General features: G+C 41.6%; 1 protein-coding gene across 5 annotated transcripts in view; it reads left to right on the top strand.

The window, feature by feature from the left end:
• The window catches only part of SMYD3 (SET and MYND domain containing 3), a 381,469-nt gene extending 362,545 nt beyond the window's left edge, over positions 1-18,924 (top strand). For all 5 annotated transcript variants that reach the window (XM_071429172.1, XM_071429190.1, XM_071429182.1 and 2 more), the window contains 2 exons: positions 12,479-12,587; positions 18,243-18,924. In XM_071429172.1, coding sequence (XP_071285273.1) covers positions 12,479-12,587; positions 18,243-18,344 — 211 coding nt within the window. In that variant the 3' untranslated portion in view covers positions 18,345-18,924. The remainder of the gene's footprint in view (positions 1-12,478; positions 12,588-18,242) is intronic.
• Positions 18,925-24,575: the final 5,651 nt, after the last annotated feature.

Raw genomic sequence — 24,575 nt, 5'->3', positions numbered from 1 at the left:
GAAATCCTTGTTATTACAAAAGCTTGCAGTGCCATGATGTGCATTTGCAGGGTAATTCCAGGAAAGATCTCCATTTTTCTGGGAGAGAAGCTGTCACCTAGCAGAGGCCTTTTTCTGTACTCTATTAAGGTACATCCGGTCCAGCATGAAATACAAACTGGAAGGGATACAAAAATCCTCAGAACAAATGCCATGAAAGCAAAGAGATATCTAAGCCATATTTCAGACAAATCACAAATTGACAATCAAATTCTGGTACTTTGCAAAATCAGAAGGAGCCATGACATTTTATTTTTGCTTGAGGCAAGTAAATGCCCTTTTAGAATTTGATGACTGCCTCATTCTATGGATTCGCATTTAATAGCAAAGACTTAGTATGTGGTTCTCCCTGTGCCTCACAAAAAGGTATTGACAGATTTCTTCTCATGCCTGGCTCCTGTACGAATTTAGAAAGATGCCCTTTAGGCTGCAGAGATTAATGGACATATCATAGATCAATGGGTGGTTTCCTGAGGCCTTATGCACAGTACACCATTGCATGTCTTAACATGTAATTTGCAGTGCATAAAGGGAGTTTACTTTGAAACAGCTGTTAGTGGTCTAGCAGTTCCTTCAAAGATGGATATTGTGCATCCAAATGAGCACTTGGCCTATACAGGGCTTAGCATTTTGGTTATAGGTAGGTAGAGAGGACCCTGGAGTGAAAGAATATTAAAATTTTGAATAAAAATATAATAAGAGTTGGTTAGAAGAGAAAAAACACAGCTTGTTAGGATAGAGAATACTGACAGAAGAAAATATAAGGGATAGATAGAGAAACTGTTAAAGAAAGATGCAAAAACTAGAAGAGGAAAACAAAGAAGAAAAATATCTGGGAAGAAGGAGAAAAGGGAATTTCTTCTTACTGTTTGAAATAATGAGTCGTGAGACAGACGGGAGTTCTGCCTCAAACACAGCTGGTATATGTAATGGGAAACCAAAAGTAAATATTATGCCAGAGAGCTTTAGCCAGCAAAGGGGTATAACCTGGGACATGGGATGAAATAGTGGTCCAAGCCCCACAGATTGATTACCCTGACTGCTCTGCTGCACTTGCACAGCAGCTTGCTGGAGCTCTCCCCCATGGGCTGGCTAGTGTTTGAGCTAGAACTGTGAACCTGGTCTCATGGCACAGAGGTCCACTACTGGGAACTGTGAGCCAAGTGTTACAGAGTCTTTCTTTAGCTCAGCAGGAACCAAATAACATTTGACAGAAAAAAATAGTACTTGATAGAGTCCACAAATGTTTTTTTTTTTGCTGATTTCCCCTCCTCCATCCTCACTCATCCATAAATCAATGTGGTAATTGCCTCCATACAATCAGCTGAGAGAGAATGTGGTTGCTCACTGTTTCGTAATTTTAGACTGTTACAAGCCATTTACTCGTGCTTTAGGCATGATAGTGCAGTTGTAGCTCCTCTTTTGTGCCTGTACTGCCCTCAGTGAGTGGGATGCAGGGTAAACATTTGCCAGATTGTTTCAGAGGATTCTTGTCCGAAGTGTGCTCCACCACAATCAAGTCTCTGTCAAGTAACTCCAAAGGATTTCCTGTGCAGCTTCCAGAGCAGGTTTTTTGGTTGGTTGGGGTTTTTTGGTTTTTTGTTTGTGTGCTTGGGGTTTGTTTTGGTTTGGTTTTGTCCTTCTGGTGGGCTCAAGGCCATAAGCTTCAGTGACATGTTCAGCCACTGCACTTGTGGTCTGGCCCAGAGAGGTGGCCACCCTTCCATGGCTCTCCTTACAAAGGGCTGGAGTTCTCATGTTTGGAGAGAACATCCTTGCAACAGATTCATTATGTATTTTTATGTAGTTGGCACTAAGTAGCAGAAAAAACAGCTAATTCTTTAGGAAGTGGGTTCCTGTGTATTTTGCCCTTTATTTTCAGTCTGGGAAAAAAAAACCAGACTTTGTTTCTGTTTTTATACTAGAGATATATTCAGTAGGTCCCTGAATGCATTGCACTTCAGCTTAAATGAATTGTTCATCCCTATCTTGCCTATAGAAATATACCCTCATCATGTCAAGATGTGGACCTCTAACGACCTAATCTAGAAATTCAATCCAAAACCTCATACTGAGGAAATTTGATGGAAAGTGCCTATTGGAGAGTATCTTTCATACTCTCATATGTGTCTAAACAAGCCCTAAGTGGCTGGGCCACATAACTATAGCTATGTACAATTTGAAAATCCTTACAATCTTTTGGAGCAACAACATATAATTACGAAATGGTGGCTTGAGATCTTCCCTTTAAAATTTTTTACCTCGTGCCTGTACTGCCAAGGTACAAACATACCCATTAATCAAGGTGTACCACAACCCTGTCTTTCCTTGAAAAATGCTTGCTCAGTGAACATGCTACTTTCAATTACAAACAGAGTTCAAGCATGCCTTGGCCATTTGAAGTATTGCACACTGTTTTCCATGCTGTGAAGAGGCACTGTGGTGTGTTACCTGAAAAAAAAAATCTCTCCTTTATATTCAGCTAGCATTTCAGGCAGCTCTTTGGAGCCTGGGAGAGATTATTGCTCATGATTGCTATTCATAAAGTTCATAGCTGGTCTCCTATTTTTTTCTGTAAAGAATGCTATTTTCCCCCTCCCATTTCTTCCAGATTGTTTTATTTCCTAGGAAGCTCTGGAGCAATTTACATGCCTTTTGGGTCATGCAAGAAATTTTGTAGCCAGCTGAGCAACTGGATGGAAGTTACGGGTTCTCCAGCTCGGACAGATGGTCTCATTTGGCTGTCACATTTTAACTCTGTAGCCTACCAAGGATTTGTCATTCTTTTCAGAGCTATTGCTAATATTTTGAACTCCTATAGAATCTTCCTATAGAACTGTTGAAGCTCTTCACAAACATGATAGTATTTTGCCCTCATATTTGTCTACTGAATAAAGAGATTAGTATTTGTCATTTTACAGATAGAAAAGCTGATACATGAGGAGGAGTAAGGATAGTTGTCTAAATGAGATATCTGACATCAGGTAATAGAGTTCTTGTTCGGACATGCCGGTAACAAGTTATGCATGAGAATGTCACTAAATTTTGCAAATGCTAATTCAGTTGCTGTTGTTGCTATTATTTTTTACAACAAGAGTTGTATCCAACATTACAGACAAACAGAAATGGCAGCTGGTAAAGCACAGACTTGACAGATTTTGAAAGGTGACAACATGGTGGGAGAAAGGAAAAAAAGAAAAGAGAGGTGAGCCTGTAAGGCACATGTGGTCAAAAATGAACCTGTTATCACTTTTGTATTGCAGCAGACTTCTGAGATACTGGTGAGTACAGAGAAGACATTCTGCACTGAAGATGTCAGTGCTACTGGTTTTGTCCTTCCTTCTGCAGCTTGTGAACACCCATACACACTCACTGACTTCTCCAAGCTTTGCTGATACCAATAGTATCAGCATTTAGATGTGGGTGGCTCAGATCCCGGGGGACTCGTGTCATAGCAGAGGGAATCAATTAGAGGCAGGTAATATGTGACTGGCATTGAGATCCATCAGTGCTTTACATTTTCCTGTCACTCTTTATGGATGAAGAAGAGCGACCATGCAAAGCTGTAGGTCTCTGATTAAGACCAAAGTCTAAACTTGCATTTCTTTTACCTGCAATCTTGTATTCTCAGCTGCAGGAGATAGGGAAAGTGAGTCATTTTTCATACCATCAACACCTGGTCAGAGGTTCATTGCTGGAGGAGAAGGTGATGCCAAGATCTTTTTCACAAATTACAGTGTCTCTAGTGTACATTTCCCTTCAGTTTCTTGCTTCTCTTCCCATGCATGTTCTCTTTAATTAGCTTTCCTTTCGTTCCTTTGCTGCATCTCTTACCCTTGTGTTTTTGGCATTCTCCCAATGTAATCTATGGCTTTTAAAATCATTTTATAAATCCTTTGAACTAAAGAATCTGTTGATCTTAATCTCTTACTCTCCTGGCTATGCAAGGGCGAGACAGTGTGTTCCTATCTGCAGTGACAGCCCACACTGCCATCTTTATCTGTAGATGTGGTGAATTTAGGACAAAAAAAAAATCCCTAACAGCTACAAGATGTTTTGAAGCTCAGCCAGGACAAAGAGACAATATATAAAAAATCTTTTCCTATTTCCATTCCAGATTGGGCACCCTTTCTTTCCTTAACATCTCATAGTATCAGAAGAGTAAAGAACATTGAAGTGGACAGTTCAAACTGAGAGAGTTAGCTTTTAAAGTGGATGAGTTAGATCAAGAGCCAAGATTAAAATTGCAGTTTATCCAATTTTTTCATTTTATTGGAGTTATCATTCAAATCTTAGCAGAGACAACATCTGGAACAATATTCATTTTAATGTGACATAAATTATCATCATAAGGAATATGGCAGAATGATCAGCAGCCAGAGAGAAATAATTTTTGAGATGGATTGCTAACATTTCTTGAGAATTCAGTCAATTAAGAAGTATGATTGCTTATTTGATCACATCAGCTAAATTACTGAAACAAATAGTAATGGAACAATATGAGATGCAGATGTGATGAAAAATATTTTGAAGCATTATTTCATAGATCTAAATCCTGAATAGCTTCCAGAGGCAGTTGTTCCACAGAAATAACAGGACATTTCCTGAGTGACAACAGAATAGATAAAAGAAACAGAAAAATAAGTTGTCAGTCTGGCACAAAAGTTTATTAACTAGGGGTACTGTCTCTACATTTTGTTTACAAAATACAGCAAGCCTGTTAAGCCTCTTAAATTATGTTTACTCTCATTTGTATTTTTAGAGCCAGACAGGTAGGCAAGACAGCACAAACACAAGACCCAGACTCTGCATGAACCAAAAGCCATCCTAGAGCAACAGTGAAACATAGGTTTAACTTTCCCAGAGATTTTATCCTGTAGCATTGGACAAACAATTTCATTTGCCCAGGCCTCCATATCTTATCTGTGCAGAACGAAGACTGTCATGCCATGCACTTTGCTGCTTAGTAGGATGAGGCTCATACATGAGTTGTGGGCATCGGTGAAAATCTCAATACTTGGGGGATAACCAAGAGTTTTGCCAATACAAAACAATCCAAAGACAGAGAGAGCACATTTAAATTAGGCTGCAAAAATATACAGCCAGGATATAGTTATAAGAGTATGAAGTATTCAAATTGAGCTCTGATCAGAGGTGTTAGGTCTGCACATCTGTACTGATATCACCCCAGCTGGCTCAGAAAATTATGACCATTTTCTGGTGTTATTTGGTTAGACCAGAAGAAGTCTCTTAGGGATAATTAGTAGTTTTGCATAGTAATCACAGAAAGCAATTTCTCCTGCTTTAGTTTGTAAGAGACCTCCCAGAATAAAATTTCTTCTAATAATGTTTTCCCATTGCTGGCAAAGCATTTTTATAATGCTTTAAGGATGTGCACTAGTGGTTTCCTCCAGGAAAACCTCCCTGCTAGTGTCGAGGAGCTGATCCCAAAATCCAAGTGAGAGAGGTCAAATCCATGAAAAAATAGTAAAGTCTGATGCCAGAATTAAACTGTTCACTGATGCTTTGATCGTCTCCATGAGACACTGTGATGGGGAGATAAAATGGACAATAAACATTCCAGGGCAGCTGGAGTATATCAGGTCTGCCACAGGTAAAGAATTAAGTCTTCTACTCAAGAAACAGCTTGGCTGCAGAAGGTATAATGGGAGTTGTGAAGTACTGAACTGATTTAAACTTACCTGGTCAGCCATGATAGACAGGAAGTTGTTAAGAAAAAAAGAGAGAGGGAAAGAGAAAGAAAAAACAGAAAGAATAACAGATTAACATTATTATTATTCTAATTTAAAAAATTTAATATTAACATGAAAGCCAGGCCAATATTTTTTGAAGGCTTTCACAGGGACCTAAATATTTTACACAGGTTAATACAGATATAGTGTTCTTAAAAATTTGCAAGTTCCAACCAGACTGTTTTCAATACTCAGCATTCAAAACAGTCACCTAGTCCAGCATCAATGACACATTCCCATTTTCTCCAAAAATACCCCTGCAGCCTTGTTTGTTCCAGGCAAAACTCTTGCACAGGGCTTGTGCTCATTAAAAAATAAAAAATTGACCACATTATATATATAGCTGCGTTAAGATTACTTTCTATTAATAGAGCATTTCTTCTTAAGCACTACTTTAGCCTCAAATTGCTGAGTCTGGAGCAGGAATTGCTAAGTGAAATTCCATGCAGATCAGACTGAACAGCACCTTTGACTTGAAGATATGTAAACTCCTAAATGAGTGTAGTTAGTTTACCTGTCTTGTGTTTCTGATGCATGTGGTTTCTTTGACTATTTTGTACTTTTTAGCAGAAATAAACATCTTTCCCTCATTTTTTCCTAAAATTATTACTATAGTTCTTGTGTGTAGAACCCATTCAGCACCCCAGCCAAAGAACAGAAATAATATGTGAATTAGTTGACCAGTTTCACATCACTGACTAAAGCAGAAAGCAAGTAACTGGACAACATAAAACCAATTTCTTGGCTTCAGTTCAGTGAGCAGCTTTAATGAAGGCATTCAAATAATAAGGAGTTCAGAAATCAAGAACAAGTCAGAGAAAGAAGAGAAGGTTGAACTTACTGAGTGCTGTATTTGTGGTGTACATTTCTGTTGTGAGGCTGATACTCTCCTCTTTATATTTTTCTTACCACCATTGCTGAAGCCCTGGAGCCTCTTTATCCCTTTTCTGTTGTTGGGGCTCCTTAAACTCCTTTATGTCTTTTGTGCTGTCATATTTACTTGCACTGAAAGGTTCTGAAAACCAGTTTACAGTTATGTATAGCCTCACCTTTTACATGTCATCTTAGTAAAGAGACATCATAACATTTCCATTTCAAACCTTTATTTCAGGTTTTATAAATCCTCCTGCTACTAATTACATCAGGCAGAAGACAGCACTATAAATGTTAGCCCCACAGACTGATCTGCAAGGAATGATAGATATCTATTTTAAAATATGAGTCATCAGAAAAGGCAGTGATTTTGCATAGTCTCTCTTTTTTTTAATACTAGGCTTTAATTCACAAGGGAGCACAAAAGCTCTGACTGCTTACCTTGTAATTTGAGATCAGTTGAGTGGAATTAATGGAACTACATTATTAAGAAATAGAAGGAATTGGCTAAATTTTGTCAAGGGTTGTGGCTTTTACACTGTTCCTTACATGAAACACAAGAGATTCAGAGCTAATACATAGAATGAAGAAAAAAAATACTTTTCTTTATAAAGTATATGAATAGTGACTGCTCTGGAGGTTAATCAAGGCAAACCTTGAGGCTGAATTACCAAGAGGAGCAGTGGATTTCCTTAGAAACAGCTACTGTTTTGCATCATATAGGCCATTACTTTGCTGAGTGAAAATTGGTATCCTTGTATTTTGGGAATGAAATGCAGGAACTGCTGCTGCTTGGAACAGTGAAGCACTGGTGCAAGCTACCTGAATACTGGGAAATAGCTTTCATTTGAAATAGTTCTGAATAGTTAGCTGGGTGGTGCCTTCTTTATGAAGTGTGCCAGGCACACCCCAGGATAAAGGTTGAGCCAGGGATTACCTGAGAGCGTGTGCCCCCTGCAATTCCATCAGACAGGATGGCTGCCTGCAGAACAGGCACTGAGAGCTGACCAGTGTGCTCACTGCTGTCTTTGCTAGGCTGAGATGGTCAGGGAGCCAGCATGCAGGTTGGGGTGTTATGGCCCAGATGAGCAGAGAGCTAGGCAGGTACAATCCTGCCTGGGGGTGCACTGGGTGCCATGGTTGTTGGGCTGTCTATGCCCTGTTTGATGCCAGTAACAGTGGAGGTACCATGGGGTCTGTCCTGGGGCTTGTCCTGTTTAACACCATTTTCAATGACCTGGAGGAGGCAACAGAAAACACTTCTGTGGGGTTTGCAGGTGACACCATACTGGGGGACCAGCTGACAGGCAGGAGGGCAGGCTGGAGGAACAGCATGGATGCTGTTGGGCATAGATGGGAACAATGCTGTGCTGCCTCATAAAAGCAGAGGATGTGATACAAAATGTACAGCTCCTTCTCAGCCTCCTCCAGCTGTCTTGTTTACAGTGCAGCTTTACTTGTTTGTTGTATTTTGTTTAATCTCTCTTTGCAAATGATCTACTGGGCATTGACCAGTGCCAAGGGCAAGGAAGCATCACTCCACAGAACTATGCTTACTATGGCTTTCAGTATGTTACTGTCTCCCTTCTTGTCCCTCAGGCCCTCATAAATCTCATAAAATCCTTTTCAGATTGAAATCCTACTCTTCCCAAGCTATAACATGTTTTACAGCATGTATTTCTCTATAGTTATCTTCGTCTCTTGTTGACAGTCTTTAGGTATCAGTTCCTTGGCTGGTAAATATCTTCCTTATTCTTAAATCTATCCACTTGCTTTTGTTCAGAGCAATGCATGGGGATAATAAATTGGCCCACAAGTGCCTGAAATGGCTTAGTTCTTTCTGTCATGCCAGTGTTTCATAATACTGAATCCTGGGAATGTCTTGAAGAAGCCAACAGCATCTTCCCCACTTGCACATCTCCCAGAAGAGCTGCAAGCTGCCTGGATTTCTCTAGTAAACTCACTCAATGGATGTCCTTCCATAAACAGTGTTCCAGTAGTTTAATAGATTTATTCCAGAATATGAAAATAAACAGTTGTTCCAAATGCCGGTTTTAAGACTTGCAAAATGGAACTATGTACATGCATAAGATGAGAGCATAAATCAGCTCAGTAAAACAGCTTTGTAAATATTTATGAGCACAGGGCTCCTCATTTCACACATTTTATTCCTTCTCTGTCCTCATCTTAAGTTTTCACTTGCTTTATTTTATGGCTGGTAGTTTGGGCTGAGTACCTGACATTGCTGAATTGCTGCCTGTTTTGCCTGGTATTGCACATACCACAATCCTAGACCTTTAGTGACTGCAGGTGAATGCATGATCTGTAGAAAGAAACACCCTTGCATGGAGGGGCATATTCTGAATTCTGATGGACCCATATTGTGTTGTGTGAAGTTTAGCAGGCACTGATGAGCTAAAGCACAGCCTGGAGTTTCCTGCTTGAGCTGCCACCCGTCATTTGGCTGCAGGTGAGGCAGGACCCACGTTTCTTCCTTGTGGTGGTATCAGAATGGAGCTGGTTATTCAGAAGGGTGAGGAGAGGAAGATTAAAAAGATGGTTGATAGGATGAAAGATAAAGGTGTGGAACAACAGAGATGTGAAGCAGCTGTGAAAGAACAGTGGCAGAAGAATCAGAGCTGTCAGGACACAGCAGAAACAGTCTAATGGGGCCTACAGAGATGGGTTATCATCTCATGCAAAAATCTTTGTCTCCCTGGCACCTTCTCCTGTGGCCATGATCCTTCCCCATACATCCTGGCCTTCTGGTGGCACAGAGAGGAAATGACATTCTCACTCCTTCCTTTGCAGCAGTCACAGAGGAGAGCAGAAGGATGCAATCATATAGACATTTTCTTTTCAGTTTTATGAAGGTGTTCATATGCTCATTATTTCCATTTGTGTCCACGTTAGTGCTGGAATTTCCATTACTCTTCATTAATTCACACCAAAATATAATCTGTATTTTCTCCCTATTTCACTAGTATCAGATAGCACCATGTTGATATAATAACCAGAAACAAACCTACTGATAATTTCCAAGTGTTTTTATAACCAGACCCTTGAAGTTCCTGAGTGGTCAGTAGACTGAGATAAGTGCTATCATTTTTCTTCTCTCTTGTCTGCTGGCTTTTCAGCCTTTTTAACTGCAACCCACAAGGGGGCTGAGCAGGAGGTGCTTGTGGCAATTCAGGATGGATTATTCTTATTGAGGAATTGGCTTCTGCTGTTTCATGAGAGGCTTTGGCAGATCAAAAGCCGTTGCTGCTGAGATCCTGCCAGGCATGCTTTCCATGTATTTCTGTATGTCTTCACTGAAACTGCGTGGGATCAGTGGAATAGGGGAATTTGGGTATGAAAACATTTTTCATTATGTTTACACATCCTAATTAGAGATTTATAAGGACAGCCAGATATGCTGCCATTTAAACAATTACTTGTATTTAATTGTGTTTGCATTTTTATTAGGGAAATATAACAGAGAAAGATAACTTATTAATTTACATGCAGTCTTATCAGAAGATTTCTGTACATTGTACCAATTTACATCACTTAATGTCTTAGCATGCATTTAATCATATTCTTGCAAATTTAAGTGTCTTCCTGACTGCAGTGGTATCATTCATTAATAGTTACCCTTAACTCTGATGATCATAGATTTGGCATAAACCCAAAAAAATATTTTCTTCAAAAAGTAGATTTTGGAAAGCTTATTGGCAATTCTTCCTGAAGTTGTGACTCATTCTGTATTTTTAGACACTGCTCAAGCACAACTGCTGGTGTACTTGAGGAAAAAAAATGCTCTTTGATCAAGTAGGATGTTTGTCTCTGGTGAGCTGTGCTTAAGGCTTTTATTCTTTCATTTGCATAGTCTACAGTCACTGGCATTCCCCAGGGATCAGTACTGGGCCCATTCTTATCCAGCTTGTTTATCAGTGGCATAGAGGTCCTCTCAGGCAGTTTGCTGATGACACTGAACTGGGGGAGTGTCATGGATCACCTGAAGGCTCTGCTGCCATTCAGTGGGACCTTGATGGGCTGGAGAATTGGGCAGAGAGCAGCATTACAGGGCACAGCAAGGGCAAATCCTCCTGCATGTGGGGAGGAACCCCAAGTGCCAGCACAGACTGGGGACTGACCTACTGGAGAGAGCTCTGTGGAGAAGGCCCTGGGGTTCCTGTGGATGACAAGTTGTCCATGAGCCAGCAGTGCCCTTGTGGCCAGGAGGGCCAATGGTCCTGGGGGACCATCAGGAAGAGTGTGGCCAGCAGGCTGAGGGAGATGATTCAGCCCTGGTGAGGCCACCTCTGGAACGCTGTGTCCAGTTCTGGGCTCAACGCAAGAAAGACAAGGAGCTACTGGAAAGGGTCCAATATAGGCCACAAAGACAATGTGGGGTCTGGAGCATCTCCTGTGAGGAGAGATTGCAGGAGCTGGGCCTGTTCAGTCTGGAGAAGACTCAGAGAGGATCTCATTAATGCATTTAAACTTCTCAAAGGAGGGTGCCAAGAGGATGGTGCCAGACTCTTTTCGGTGGTGCCCAGTGACAGGATGAGGAGCAATGGCCATAAACTAAAACATGAGGAAGAACTTCTTTCCATTGAAGCTGGCAGAGCACTGGAACAGGCCACCCAGGGAAGTCATGGATTCTCCATCTGAAGGCATTCAAAACCTACCTGGATGACTTCCTTTGTAACCTGCTCTAGGTGACCCTGCCTTGACAGGAGGGTTGGACTGGATGATCTCCAGAGGTCTCTTCCAACCCTAACTATTCTATGATTCTAGTATCATTAGTAAAAAAATATATAACTAATAAATATATATAATTAATAATCTAATATTTATAATATATATAATTATATTATATATATAATATAAATATATAACTATTCTATGATTCTAGTATCATTAGTAAAAAAATATATAACGTCTTTTGTAAGTAACTTAACTTCCAACATGAGGTGTCCCTTCACCTCATGTTTCCTATGGCAAGTTGCATCCATGGCTTTCTGCAGCCCCCAGGTTGCTTTTTCAAGATATAATGATCTGCTCATCCACAACAGGGCTGGGGTACAATCCACGTATGATGAGCCAAGGGTCAGTGGAATTTGTAGAGTAGCCACCATGAACATTTCAAGAGCACCTTGAGAGCAATTAATGATGATACCACTCTCCATTTACTTCCTAGAAAAAAGAGAGCATCATTCTGGTTTTTTTAACAGAACCTCTGTTTCTTTGAAATTAATTGAGAACAGGAATGTATCCTCATAGTAGCAGATACCTTGTGTAGATGAACAAGCCAAGTCTGAGATGTTTCCTTGAATGTGCAGAAACAGTTCTTTTTATGCAACGGGGAGCGGCATACAAACCCTCAGAAGCAGTGGTCATGATGTTACATACCTGCTTTCACTGCAGTCCCACTCCTTCATTTGGACAATCTAGCACTGCATTCCCTGATGAAGCTTCCTCTTAAAATTATGCCTCTCCAGAGACCTGGGATTGTGAGGGACCTCTGTTTGCAACACTAACTACAGTAAATGCTATTGTATTATCCAACAGTAGCAAATTAAATAATCTCACTCCCGTCACTTTTTAACAGGATAATGTTAAAGGCATTCCTTGGGGATGGAGAGTAATAATTTGCTAATTCCCCTCAGTATTTCATGCTTCTCAGTATTGCAGCTAATTTTCTCTGAGTACCTTATTAACATTCACAATGACTTTGCAGTCCCACCCTAATAGCTCTCTGCAGAGGCAGTGACTGTGAAGGTGAGAGCTGACAGTGACACATTTTCCTCCTTTTTCCTCTACAGACTGTATTATCCTGGTTTCCATCCACTGAGGGCTGTCCAGCTAATGCGAGTGGGCAAACTGCAGTATAGTCAAGGCATGGTTCCTCAGGCACTGGAAACCTTGAAACAGGTCAGTATGGTGAAATATTTTTTCTCTATCCCCCTCCCTTGCTTCCCCCAAAACTGCTGTGTGATTCCCCCATCTTGCCTTTGGATGCTCCTCACCACTTCTTCCAGCAGTGGTGTTTCCCCAGGCTGCAGCTGGGTGTGGTGATGGGTCACTGTTGCTCAGCACAGCATTTCAGGCACTGACATTCTCCAGCATCAGTCACAGCTAATTACAGTTTGATAGCTCAGAGGTGCCTGGATGAAAAATTACTATTAGTTCTGAAGAGATAAATTATCTCAGTGCTTCATATGTTCCTTATTCCCCTAGCAAAGTGATTCTGAGAACACTGAAAGTACAGGAACAGGAGGAGAGCTGCAGTTTCTACCCTCCTTATTCCCTATCAGGTTCTGTGATTTCAGGCTGGAAAACTTTGTCTTTAAATTGTGAGCCACACTGAAATCAACAGGCATGTCCCTTGATCCCTCATATTTCTTGTTGTTCATCATCTTTGATCTGGTTTTGCAGCTGTGCTTTGTTAGTTACATTTCAGCTTTAAGCTATCCCTCTTGTACCTGAGCTGACTTTTATATTCATTTCCTTGTACCTCAGGCTCTTATTTGTCCTGCTGTTATATTGCTGTTAGTATCATCTTAAGTATATTAAATAATCCCTTTCCATGTGCAACATGTCCTCAGGATGTAGAATCTTGCCTCCCATCTCAAGCCCTCAATCACTGCTGGGGTGCTTTGCTCCCCCTGGAAGATGTGCTGCCTCTAATTTCCCTCAAAAAGGTCTCATTCTCTTATGTTATTGATTGTCCTGTGATCAGCTTGCCCTGAAGACACTACATGCTCCATGTGGCTCCCCATCCTGGCTCTTGGCTCCCCTGCAGTTCCTGACACAGCTCCCCGTTGCCTTTGCTGGGTGCTGCCAAAAGCCACCTGGCCCAGCTGCTTGCCTGTATCTGCTGGGCAGGAGCAGGACCAGCTCTGGTGCCAGTGTTGGAAAGAAGTGAAGAATTTGGCTCTACATTCCCTTCAATTCATGTCCATGATATATGAAGTGCTGTGTGGCAGCTGCTTGGGATAGAAGGGGATGGGTGTCTCACTGGAGGCGAGGGAGGGGTGCTGCTCCCCTCCTGCCCAGGTCCCCTAAAAAGATAACATCAGTCATGACTTTCTAGGTGTTAGTATTTTGTACTTACCTTTTCTTCAACCCCCATATCTCTTAGGTGATTAATGATGCAAGCTGAATAATTTTCATATGTTGAAGTAATAAATTAGTATTTAGTATGATGCCACTCTTGTTAAGTCTTGGTATAACTTAAATCTTCACTTGAAATATTTTACTTGAATTATAGCCAATTCTGATCATTATAAAGCAGGCAGAAGAGTAATCAATTCTATTTTATGTATTATTCAGAAGTATGTCATATATCTGTCATGTGCCAGGTAATCCCTCTGCTCTTTCCCCCAAAATATTTATCATTTCCAAACATTCAGACTTTCCCTTTTAGCAGTGGAATGAGACTCGAGTCAGAGGAGCTTCTGTTTTCATTGACACTGCTACAATTATATCAACATGCATTGTTCTAATTGCATTTCTAATGTGATACTGCATTAGATTAAACTGGAGCAAATACCCCTAGAGACAAATGAATGCTGCTGGTCAGTGAAGGTGGACATTGCAATGGGGATTTATATGGTTTTGGTGAAGAAGCTGCCCATTGCAAGCCAGATTGCTACACTATGATCCCTTGGAAACTGAGCAATGCCTAACACAGAAACCTTTTCTAGGCTGTGACCTCCTCTTTCTCTGCAAAGGGACATTAAGGTGCTGCTTGTCCTTCTGTGTCCACTGTGTCAGTGAGCCTCTAATGGAGGCTCCATTGGTGCTCCACAAGGACACAGTGAGTGCTTTACAACCGAGGTGTAGAATCCTGTCGTGGCTTTGCCTACTCCCTATTCAGCCTCCCCTTTTTCACCCAAGTGTGGGAGAAGGAGAGGCTGAACTCCCACTCCCTGGGAGCACAGCTGAGAGGAGGAAGAACTTCTTGTCATCCTGTTTCTCCGTGTAACTTCTTCAGATGAGCTCTGAAACTGATTCACTTCCTTGCTTTCTACACCGGAACAAATTAGGGGAAGATATAATTCCCAGTTTGTTGTGACTAAAGGATGTGATTCCTAATATTAGTCAGATAATGTCCTAGAGTTATATGAGAACACAATTTGCCCCTTTGTGATTAGATGTGTCAGCAGAGCATGCCACATGCTCAGAGCAGAAACTCGATTACCTTCTCTGCTTCATTACTCTTCTTAATACACTCTGACACTGAATAGCAGCACCCTGTTGGAACCCTCGTCAGACTAATTTCACTCTGGCATTAGGAAGAAGGATATGGAAGGTGCAGAGGAATTGGGATCTGAGTGGAATTCACCTCACATATAAATCCTGTTTAATCAGGCACAGCCTCAGAGCTGCTGGGGATTGACAGCCTCTGCAGCAGATACATGCTCTGTTAAAATCAGGGTTTGGCTCTGCAGCCCAGCCCTCACTGCTGCTCTCTGAGCCACAAAAAATGAATCACTATCCTAAACACCTTGCTCTTTGGGCCCTATGGCTTTAGCTCTCTGCCCTGCAACCCTGAAGAAGGCTTAAATAATGTGGAGGGCTTTAAGTTGGCCATTAGAAAGAAATCACCCCCTAAACTTATATTAGGTCCTGCAGAATCTTATTTGCTAGATTTTGAAAGAGAAGTTTTACAGAGAGGCAATACTCCTCTGGAATGAAAACTGAAGGTAGTATTTTACAACCAACATATTCTTCTTAAATTTATATACATATATATGAAAGATCTAATAGAGGACAGATTGAGTTATAGATCTGGAAAGCTTTTGTCAGCAAAACACAGGAACTGGAGCCCAGTCTGAAAAACAATTTGAAGTGCCTGGCATGGTCATGGGAGTACTTTTGTCCCCCATGAGCTGATGGGTACAGCTGTCTTGTCTCATGAACATCTACAACAGGTACTGTACGATTTCCCTTCTTATAGAATCCCCTGTTGTGGAGGCAAAAAGCACAGGAACTGGGGTAAAATCCTTCCCAGGTCTCACAGGAACACTGAAGAAATCCCTTCTCTAGGTGTTTGCTTCAAACACTGAGTTGTTTACCAGCTGTCATTGATGGTATTCCTCTGCCTGCTTTAACAACCTGTACTCTTCAATCAAGAGAGATGAAAAAGCACAGATATTCCCTCTGAAATACTAGCCTACACTTCCTGCCACTCTGGCACATGGCCACTTGCTTCCTGCTTTCCCCTGTGACAGAGCTGTGCCATCCTGCACCTGCCCAGGCTTCCCCACAGCCATGGCCATGGGCATCCTGTCCCATCCCCCTGCAAATCTGGCACAAACACCTGCACTGCTCCTCCTTTACACTCAGGGAGCAGCAGCCCTTCCTCTGCTCTAATGGGGTTTATATTCTTCAGGGTGTAGCTGATGACACCGTGGCCTGTGTTGCCATTGTAGCTTTTCATAATTAGATTTGCTCTTTTAGCTGGGAAACACAGACCACACAGACCACACAAATCTGCTCAGCCTCAGCTCTGCTGGTGAGCTGTGGGACTGAGAGCAGGGGAGTGGGCAGAGAGCCCATCCACATGTTCCTGCTTCTGTCCAGTAAAACAATTCCTTGCACAGGAGCTGAAATTATCCCCAGTTTTGCACTGACCTTTGCCAAAACAGTTACATAGCATAATACCAGTTGGATTTAGGGTTTATTCAAGTCATTGCTGTTCTAACTTTGATGCAGCTGGTTCTGACTTGTACAGCAGTGTGTGAGATGGTACATTGCATAAAAATTATTTCCTCCAAGGAAACAAAAGAATAAAGACTGAGTGCTTTTGTCTGCCATACTTATGAAAGAAAAGAAGTGGAAAGAAAATGTTGGATGTGGGAGAAAGGCAGCAATGGTAGCATTAACTCAAGATTAGGTTTGATATTAAGGATTATTGGTTTTTAATGGAGGTACATCTATACAGACATCTCTGGCTGTGCATCTCAGGGTGTCAGGGTCCAAGTCCATCACTATGAGCCTGATCTCTATCCTGTAGTGGGGCTGAAGATCCAGGTCAGCTGCCCCAGGACTGTCACTCGGATCCAGATGCACGGCTCTTAGCATACATCATTCACAATAAATCCATCAGCTTTCTGGGACAGGGCATGCCAGCACTGTGCACCAATATGTCAGGATCCAGGGCCAATTCACCCAGCTACTTTGCTCTAGGGTGATCCTGTCCCCTTTTAGTTAGTCTGGGTGCAGCTGGATGTTACAAAATTTCATATTCATGATTTTGTTTCACATTTCCTTGCCATTTCTAAAAGCAGTGAAAACGCTTTTCAATCTTCTTTTTAACTGTGTAAATTTTACCATTTAGTAGTAGGGCACTGTGGTAGCTTAAAACATATTTGACTCTTTTTAGAGCTCCTTGCTCACTATGATTTGTTTTGACTGATATTTCAGCTTGTTTTTTCAATCTTGTGCTGCCTCCCTCTTTTAAGAATTAACAAATTTGACGCAAAAATAAACTGTGCTGGAATTTTCATATGCCTGCCAGTCTCCATAATTTGGAAGTAGGCTTTCATTCATTCATTCCTTCCACAAAAATATATATTTACTTTTGTCTATCCAATTTAAATGAAGCCTCTTCCTCAACATTTCTTCCCCAAGAAGAAATGCTGCAATTCAAAGCCAATTTAGCTGAATTTTGTCAGCTACTGGACAAGGAACCCTTTGAAACATAGGCTACATTTAGTTTTTTGCAATTATTTGGTTTAGGATGATGAAAAATCTCTGATCTTTTCTCTTGTCAGTACACTACTGGCTCCCTTGTTCTATCTTCAGAAGTGCTGAATCAGCTTCCATCTAGGACTTCCCTCCTTGCAGGAGGAATTTAATAGAAGGAAGAAGCAGAAATGCCATATGAAAAGTGATGATCCAAACAAGAGCTGGGCAAAGAGCATTTCACACATGTGTGTGGCAGGAAATCAGCAACACTACAGGCAATATCAGCAAGTGTAAATTAGCCCAGCAGTAGAAGATGACAAACATACAGAGAAAACAGTCCCTGGCAAAAGCAGCACAGACCCATTCCCCTGCATGCCTTCTGACAGTGAAACTATTAATGTACTCATTTGTTTGATGCTATGTATAGTTGCTCCTTAACATCTTCAAGTTAAGGTACTTTATTTCATGGGTTAAACATTAATCCATTTCTAGTTTTACAGTACTTTCAGGCTCCTAACATCATGAACATCACAGTCATCTTTTAAATAATTTATCAAAACCTTGGGTGTTGTAGTTGACCAATCTTGAAACAGCCTTTATGTCTCAGTGGAAAATTATCTCTCTCTGCTACTCCATACACCCAGTTGTGCAACATATTTGTGGGTTTTAACACCCAGGAATAATGTGTCAATGCCTCCTTCTGTGTCAGGAACAAATCACCATGCACTTTAGGATGCTTCACTCCTATTTCAGCCATGCCATGCACTCAAGCCCCCAGGTGCCAGCTACTTGAGGACCAGTTCTTGCATCCCACCCTGCTCCAGGGTCCAGCCCCTTTGCATGGTCTGCACAATGAGTAACATGTCCCTTTCTTTCTGTTCTTTCCTAAAGGCCTATAATATTATGAAGGTGACCCATGGGGCAGATCACAGCCTGATGAAAGCCTTGATGGAGATAAAGGAAGAGTGTGAGGCCATGATGAGAATACAGTGAAGATAATCTCTAGTCTGGAAAACAAAGTATTCGAGGACAAAGATCATGTTTTTTATTTAATTGTGAAGCTTCTCAATGGTTTTAGTGTCTTTTCTTTAGGTCCTATTTGCTTTACAAAAAGGTTCAATATTAGTTTTGCTGTATGGTCTGAATTGAGTTGGTGTTTGGCAGAATTCCTGTAATTTTCAGAGGATTTTTTTTGTCATCAACCATCGGTCTTATTGACAATAACTAACAATACCTAATTATTTGATTGTAAGTATTGGGAAATGCATCATGAAAGTCTTCATCAGTTACAAAGTGATCTAATTCCATTGATATCAGCAGGCAATTAGGAATCTCTTGTCAGACACATTAGAAATTAGGAGAATATACTTTTTCGCTTTGCCTTGCCCTTTGGTATGGTTTCCAAAAGCCTGATCTAGTGCTCTTTGACATCAAATAAGTTTCCCAATATTTTATATGGGATTTTCTTCCCTCCCAATAGATCTGCAGGGCTTTGTCTGTCTTCTTCTTCCATTTCATGTCTTATAATATTAAATACTAAAATGGATTAAATAAAAAAATTTATCATAGGAAATTGCTTACTCTGCTTTTTCCCCATTTTACCATCTTCAAGAGTTTCTCACTTCATAACAATTGAAAAACATATATTTGGACATGTGAGCTCAGTGCTATGGCTTCTAGACCTTTCTGAGTCTGTGGGGTTTGAATGTCACATCCCCAAACAGAGAAGCCCAGAAACCTACAGATGAACATTGTCATCCCTGGGGAAGACAAGGATGTCTTGGAAAGCACAGGCACACTATTTCCCCATGCTCAACAGCAAGAGACTTGTTCTTGCCAGACCTGTTTACTTCCATTTTTAACACAGAAACAAATATTAACAAAAGCCAATATTTATGAGAGACATTGAAACTTAAATAATTTAAGGCCTTTGAAAGTATTGCTTCAGGTGTGTCACTCCTCTAACAATTTATTGCTGCTACTCCAGCCATGACTGTTACTTCATTAATCCATCGTTGTTGTAAAGTCAGGCTTTTTTCACACCAGTAACCTGACACCATTAATTATTACAAGATGAGAACACATTTAAAAAGAAAATGAACACTCTGGGCGTAATTTACAGCCATGGCACACGAATGCCAGGGCTGAGGAAGATATCTCCTTTCAAGACGTTTGAATTTGTTCCAGTGTTTGGAGCGTTCACTTGCCCGGCAGTAATGTGCAGGCAATAACCTCTGAAATGCACTGCATTTCTGGAGTACATAGCATGGCTTGCTGCCAGAGGCCAGGTCCTATCAGCCACCCAAGAAGTGCAGTAATCCTCACAGAAATTCACTGCTTGGTTGGGTCTTCCTGCTATTATAAAAAGGAAATTGTCTGGAGGAAAAGGTCAGACCTTTGCACTTATTGGGAGTTCTGACAAAGTACTGATGGACAACCAGTCTTCACAGCCTGTTTTCTGGTTTTAAATGGGCACATGCATATTGGAATTTACATGATTTTTGTGAAAAGATCATGCTTATGTTATCTCTTGTTTACATATCTGATACTAAGGTTTGCAAATGGAGGGGACTTCAGAATCTAAGGTCAGGAGATGCATTAGTTTGTGCAGCATATCCTGGGAGACAGCCCAGAAGCCCTCAGGCATGCAGACACATCTGCAGGTATGAACTGCTGCACTGTTTGCTGCGGCTTCTGCTACAAGGACACCTCAACAGTCCAAGGTAGGAGCTGGGGGAAAGGCAGAGTTGCCTGCTGTTGTATGAGAACAGCTACTTTACAGCAAACTGAAAGCTCTGCCTGTGCTGGGGCCTTCTATCCAGCAGTGGTCTTCTCTGAGAAGACACTTAGAGAAAAGGTGCAAAGGAAACATTCAATGGCAGCCTGATGGGGAACAGAGAGGGAGCGTGCTGTTGGCTGTGGAGTGTCACAGCAGCAGCTGTGCTGCCATGAGGGCAGAGCTGTTGGAAATCCATCCACAGCCCAATGCTCAATGCAAGAAACTGAATGGGCACCAGGATCCTCAGTATGGGGGCATAACCCATGCTTTACATTCATTACTGTTGATGCAAAACTTCTTTCAGCTTGCTCAAGGCAAGAGTCACATTTTCTGGTTGTTTTCAGTCATTTACTGAGCAATTCCCCTTGGAGATTCCCATGCACTAACACCACCAGCAGTGCTGCAGGGGAGGTTGTTGTGGGCAGATTTTTTTCTCCTGGTGGTCCTGCTCCAGTCTATTTTCTGCAGAGAATGCTGGTCTGTGGAGGGATTTACCTGAATGCATCCTTTGAAAGTGCAGCAGCAGTCAAGGGTGCCAGGGAGGAGGCAACATTAGATAAGCACTCATTTCAAATCAAGTAATGTTATCTTTGCACAGACATCATGTTTCAGTTTTCATGAATAATATCTGTCAAATTTTTCAGGTGCTGGTATTAGTGGTAAGATAAAGATGCTAAAGTCAGAAAGAGGCAGACTGCAACATTATCTGAAATTATCTGGCAGGTTTGCTGCTTGCTTCCCATAGGTTGGAGGCTTTTCTTTTGGAAAGCAGTGGTTACTTGAGTTCACCTCAAGTTTTAGGAATGCATTTTGAGTTACTTGTGTTTTGTCATTCTCCCTTAAAATAGTCCAGGAAAAACAATGTTAGATTGCACTCAGAGGGAGCAGAATCACAGTATGTGTTTGGAAGAAAAGCAGTAGCAGAACACAGGGAAAAAAACATGGGGAATGATACAGCTTTGCTAAGAATAACTGATTACAGTTGAACAGAACATTTGTCTTAAACAAAAATAAATGCTCCCTAAACTCTGTTATTTCTTTAAGCATGGCATAATTCTCTGTATCCATGCCCCTCAAGGGTGTTGACCTGAAGTTGGAAGAAAAAACTCTCCAAGACCTTGGCAAACAGACTATTATCCAGTGCATAGTACAGGTAGTAGAAAGTAAAAGAAAAGCAATGAGGGAAAATGCAGTAAACCAGTTTTTTAGAGCTTTGACCTCTTTGAGTCTATCAACCTGTGTGTGAAGTCTATCGTGCATGGGTTTATGCCAAGAAAACTGCCCCTGAAAAAAAACTGAGCCTTTTTTCTGCTTCTCATTGTAACCCTCTTCCCTGATAGCTAGGTTTTTAAATGAGCCTTTCTTAGACTTGTTAGTTTTTTACAGAGCATGTTTATGAAATACAGAGGCTATTTCCCCACACAGTATATTTCAAGTAGTCCCTGGCCACTGCAAAGCTCTTAATGAACAGAGTTCCATTTTTCACAGAGGTTGTGCCAATTATGAGGATTTTTCCTGAAACAGAATTAAACCTCCCATAAGACAAGAAAAAGGAGGAAGGTCTTACAATTATGGACATGGAGTTCTGGCGTGGCTTCCCTGCTGCACCAGAAATTGTGTCTGACCTTGGGCAAATCAGACAGGGTTAGATATCCATATGTGAGTTTCCTTATTGTTGATCCTTGGAAAATAATGAAAAGAGGGGAAGGGAAGGGAAGGGAAGGGAAGGGAAGGGAAGGGAAGGGAAGGGAAGGGAAGGGAAGGGAAGGGAAGGGAAGGGAAGGGAAGGGAAGGGAAGGGAAGGGAAGGGAAGGGAAGGGAAGGGAAGGGAGAAAAAAAAGAAAAAAGAGAAGAGAAGAGAGGAGAGGAGAGGAGAGGAGAGGAGAGGAGAGGAGAGGAGAGGAGAGGAGAGGAGAAGAGAAGAGAAGAGAAGAGAAGAGAAGAGAAGAGAAGAGAAGAGAAGAGAAGAGAAGAGAAGAGAAGAGAAGAGAAGAGAAGAGAAGAGAAGAGAAAAAGAAACTGGCCATGCCTCTTTCAATAACTCTGCCTCACATGAATATGTTCAGTTTGGTGTAGGTGTATTGTCCAGTTTGTCAGAGCTGTAGCAACACGGCAGTGTCTGTGTTACAGCCCTGCCATTGCTGCCTGTGGGTGGCACAGGTGGGAATGGCATCACTGTAGTTGTCATAACTGCAGGTATTACTCTGTGAGAGTTCCCCCACAACTGAGTGCCAATCATGCACAGAGAGCAGTGAGCTGCTCCTGTCTATGCTGTACCTCCTCCAAATAGACAAAGCTTTGTTTCCACCCATGGAGCTTCAACAACATCTAAAGAATCATCAAAAAATCCAAAGCCAATGCTTTTCTTTATTTCAAACCTAGGCCATGTTACAGTTCCTCTTTTCCTTTTCTCTTTTATTCTTATTCAGATTACTATTTTCTCTTTCCTTTCAATGTACATTTTTCCAAACAAAACTCTTTTCCTTTTTTACACATTTAATTTGCCTGAAAATATATTTGTTATGGTTCTTTTTTAAAGGGCACCCTACAAGAACATCAAAGTGTGAATTTTCCCTGCCCTGAGCAAAAGGAGTGCACCTTACCTGAAAGTCTGTGGTCTGCAATTCTTGCCATTTAGCACAATGGTTTATGTTTATCCCCACAGCAGTGATGTGTAAGCCAGGCCTATGTCATCCCAGTTAATATTTCCTGGGGAAAGCTCAATGTTTTTATTTGCTCTGCACTTCTGATCAACATGGACAAATCAATTCTAACTCCATCATTTTTTAGACTTTTTGTAGGTTTTAATAAGAACCTTAGAGATTCCCTCCCCCATATGAAAGAATAATTCAGGCTTAGTAATTAGGCTTCATACAGTCACTGCTCACACCAAGGAACCTAACAGGTTCTTTATAGTTCCCAGGAGACCAATTAACCTTCTTTTAAACATATCTCTATATAGCCACTGAGACAGGCACACACAGAAATGCATACACACAACAAGCTTTTCAGCAGTCTCAGATGCTCCAGCTCCTTGTTAACCAAATTCTGATGGGGCTTATGGCAGGAGGGCAGGGCTGAAGCATCCTGCCCAAGTTCATTTTAACTCTAAAGATGACTAAATCAGGACAGACCACAATTTCTTCTAATTTCCTTGCCCCCAAGACAAGAGGTAGAGAATAATCACACAGCCTCTTCTATGCCTTAAATTCCCTTCCATCTCTTGGGGAGGGGCAGGCACCATTTGCTGGTCCTGTTACCTGCTCCCTAAGTTACCAGCTAAGAAACCTGCTCTCCCATCTCTGTTTCAGTTAAGGACTGGTCTAGGGGGGCTGACAAGCTGAGGAAAGAGCAGTGATTTCTTCCTCCGCCCCTCCAATTCAGCAGCTCTGATTCCCAGTCCCAGAGGCTCTGAGTAGGAAGGTGGCAAATTTACATATGTCTTGAAGGAAAACTGCACTTTAAATCACAGGTGATCCCTCTTGACAATTCCACTTGACTTTCAGAGCAAGAACCAGGAGACAGTAATAGAGAAGGGTGTCTGATGAGAAAATTAGCAGAGCACCGCTCTTCCCCTCCCCCAGGCCCTGTGCACTGCTATGAGCAGTTCTTGCCTATTTACTCTTAATGAAGCTCCTTTTAATGAAGTATTTCTTGTGCTGTCTTCCTGTTCCTGCCTCTCCTTGTGGTGCTGAGAATCCCATGATAAAACAGGTAGAAAAGAGGTCTGGCCTGATCCTCCCTGTTCTGTCCCTTGGGGACACCCAGGTGATGTGTGACGAAGCCCTCCCTCTCACCAGCGGCAGCACACTGCAGGAGCCCACAGGGAGGAATTAAAAGGCTTTTGTAGTCTTTGGATGGAATTTCAGGCATCACACTGCTGTGGGGAGGAATTGCTCTCCATACCTATAGTGGCAGCCGTTCAGCTGAGGGACAGCTGGTAGTCTGGGAACTGGAGCAGCAAAGATCCCAGAAGCACAGAATAAGCTGAGATGGAAGGGACCCTCAAGGATCATTGAGTACAGCTCCTGGCCCTGCACAGCACCATCCCCAGGAGTCACACCATGTGCCTGGCAGTATCACTTCTGGGGGTTTGCCTCTGCTTTTCCCATTCCCCCTTGCTGTGCTTCAGTCTCCTTGTGAAAGTCATGTCGAGTTCTGCAGAGAGTCTTCAGTGAGGTACTGGTAATGTCTGCACTTCTGTTCTCACTTATGTCATTAACTTAGTGTACCCAGCTTGTGCCATGGATAAGACTGTGATCAGAATACAATTACTGTGGAGTGATGTTCCTCATCATGCTAACAGAAATGATGATTGAGGAAAATTCTTATCATGACTTGGGAATGTTAATTTCTGAACATCTGTGGCTGAATGCACCAGTAAATAACAGTATTTTTAAAGGTCAGAGTAATGAGGATATACAAAGACTACTTATCATTACCAA

The sequence above is a fragment of the Agelaius tricolor genome, unplaced genomic scaffold (genome assembly GCF_023055355.1).
Source record: "Agelaius tricolor isolate 1412-34295 unplaced genomic scaffold, bAgeTri1.0.p SCAF_1, whole genome shotgun sequence".
NCBI lineage: Eukaryota > Metazoa > Chordata > Aves > Passeriformes > Icteridae > Agelaius > Agelaius tricolor.
This window is presented reverse-complemented; position numbering and strand designations above follow the sequence as displayed.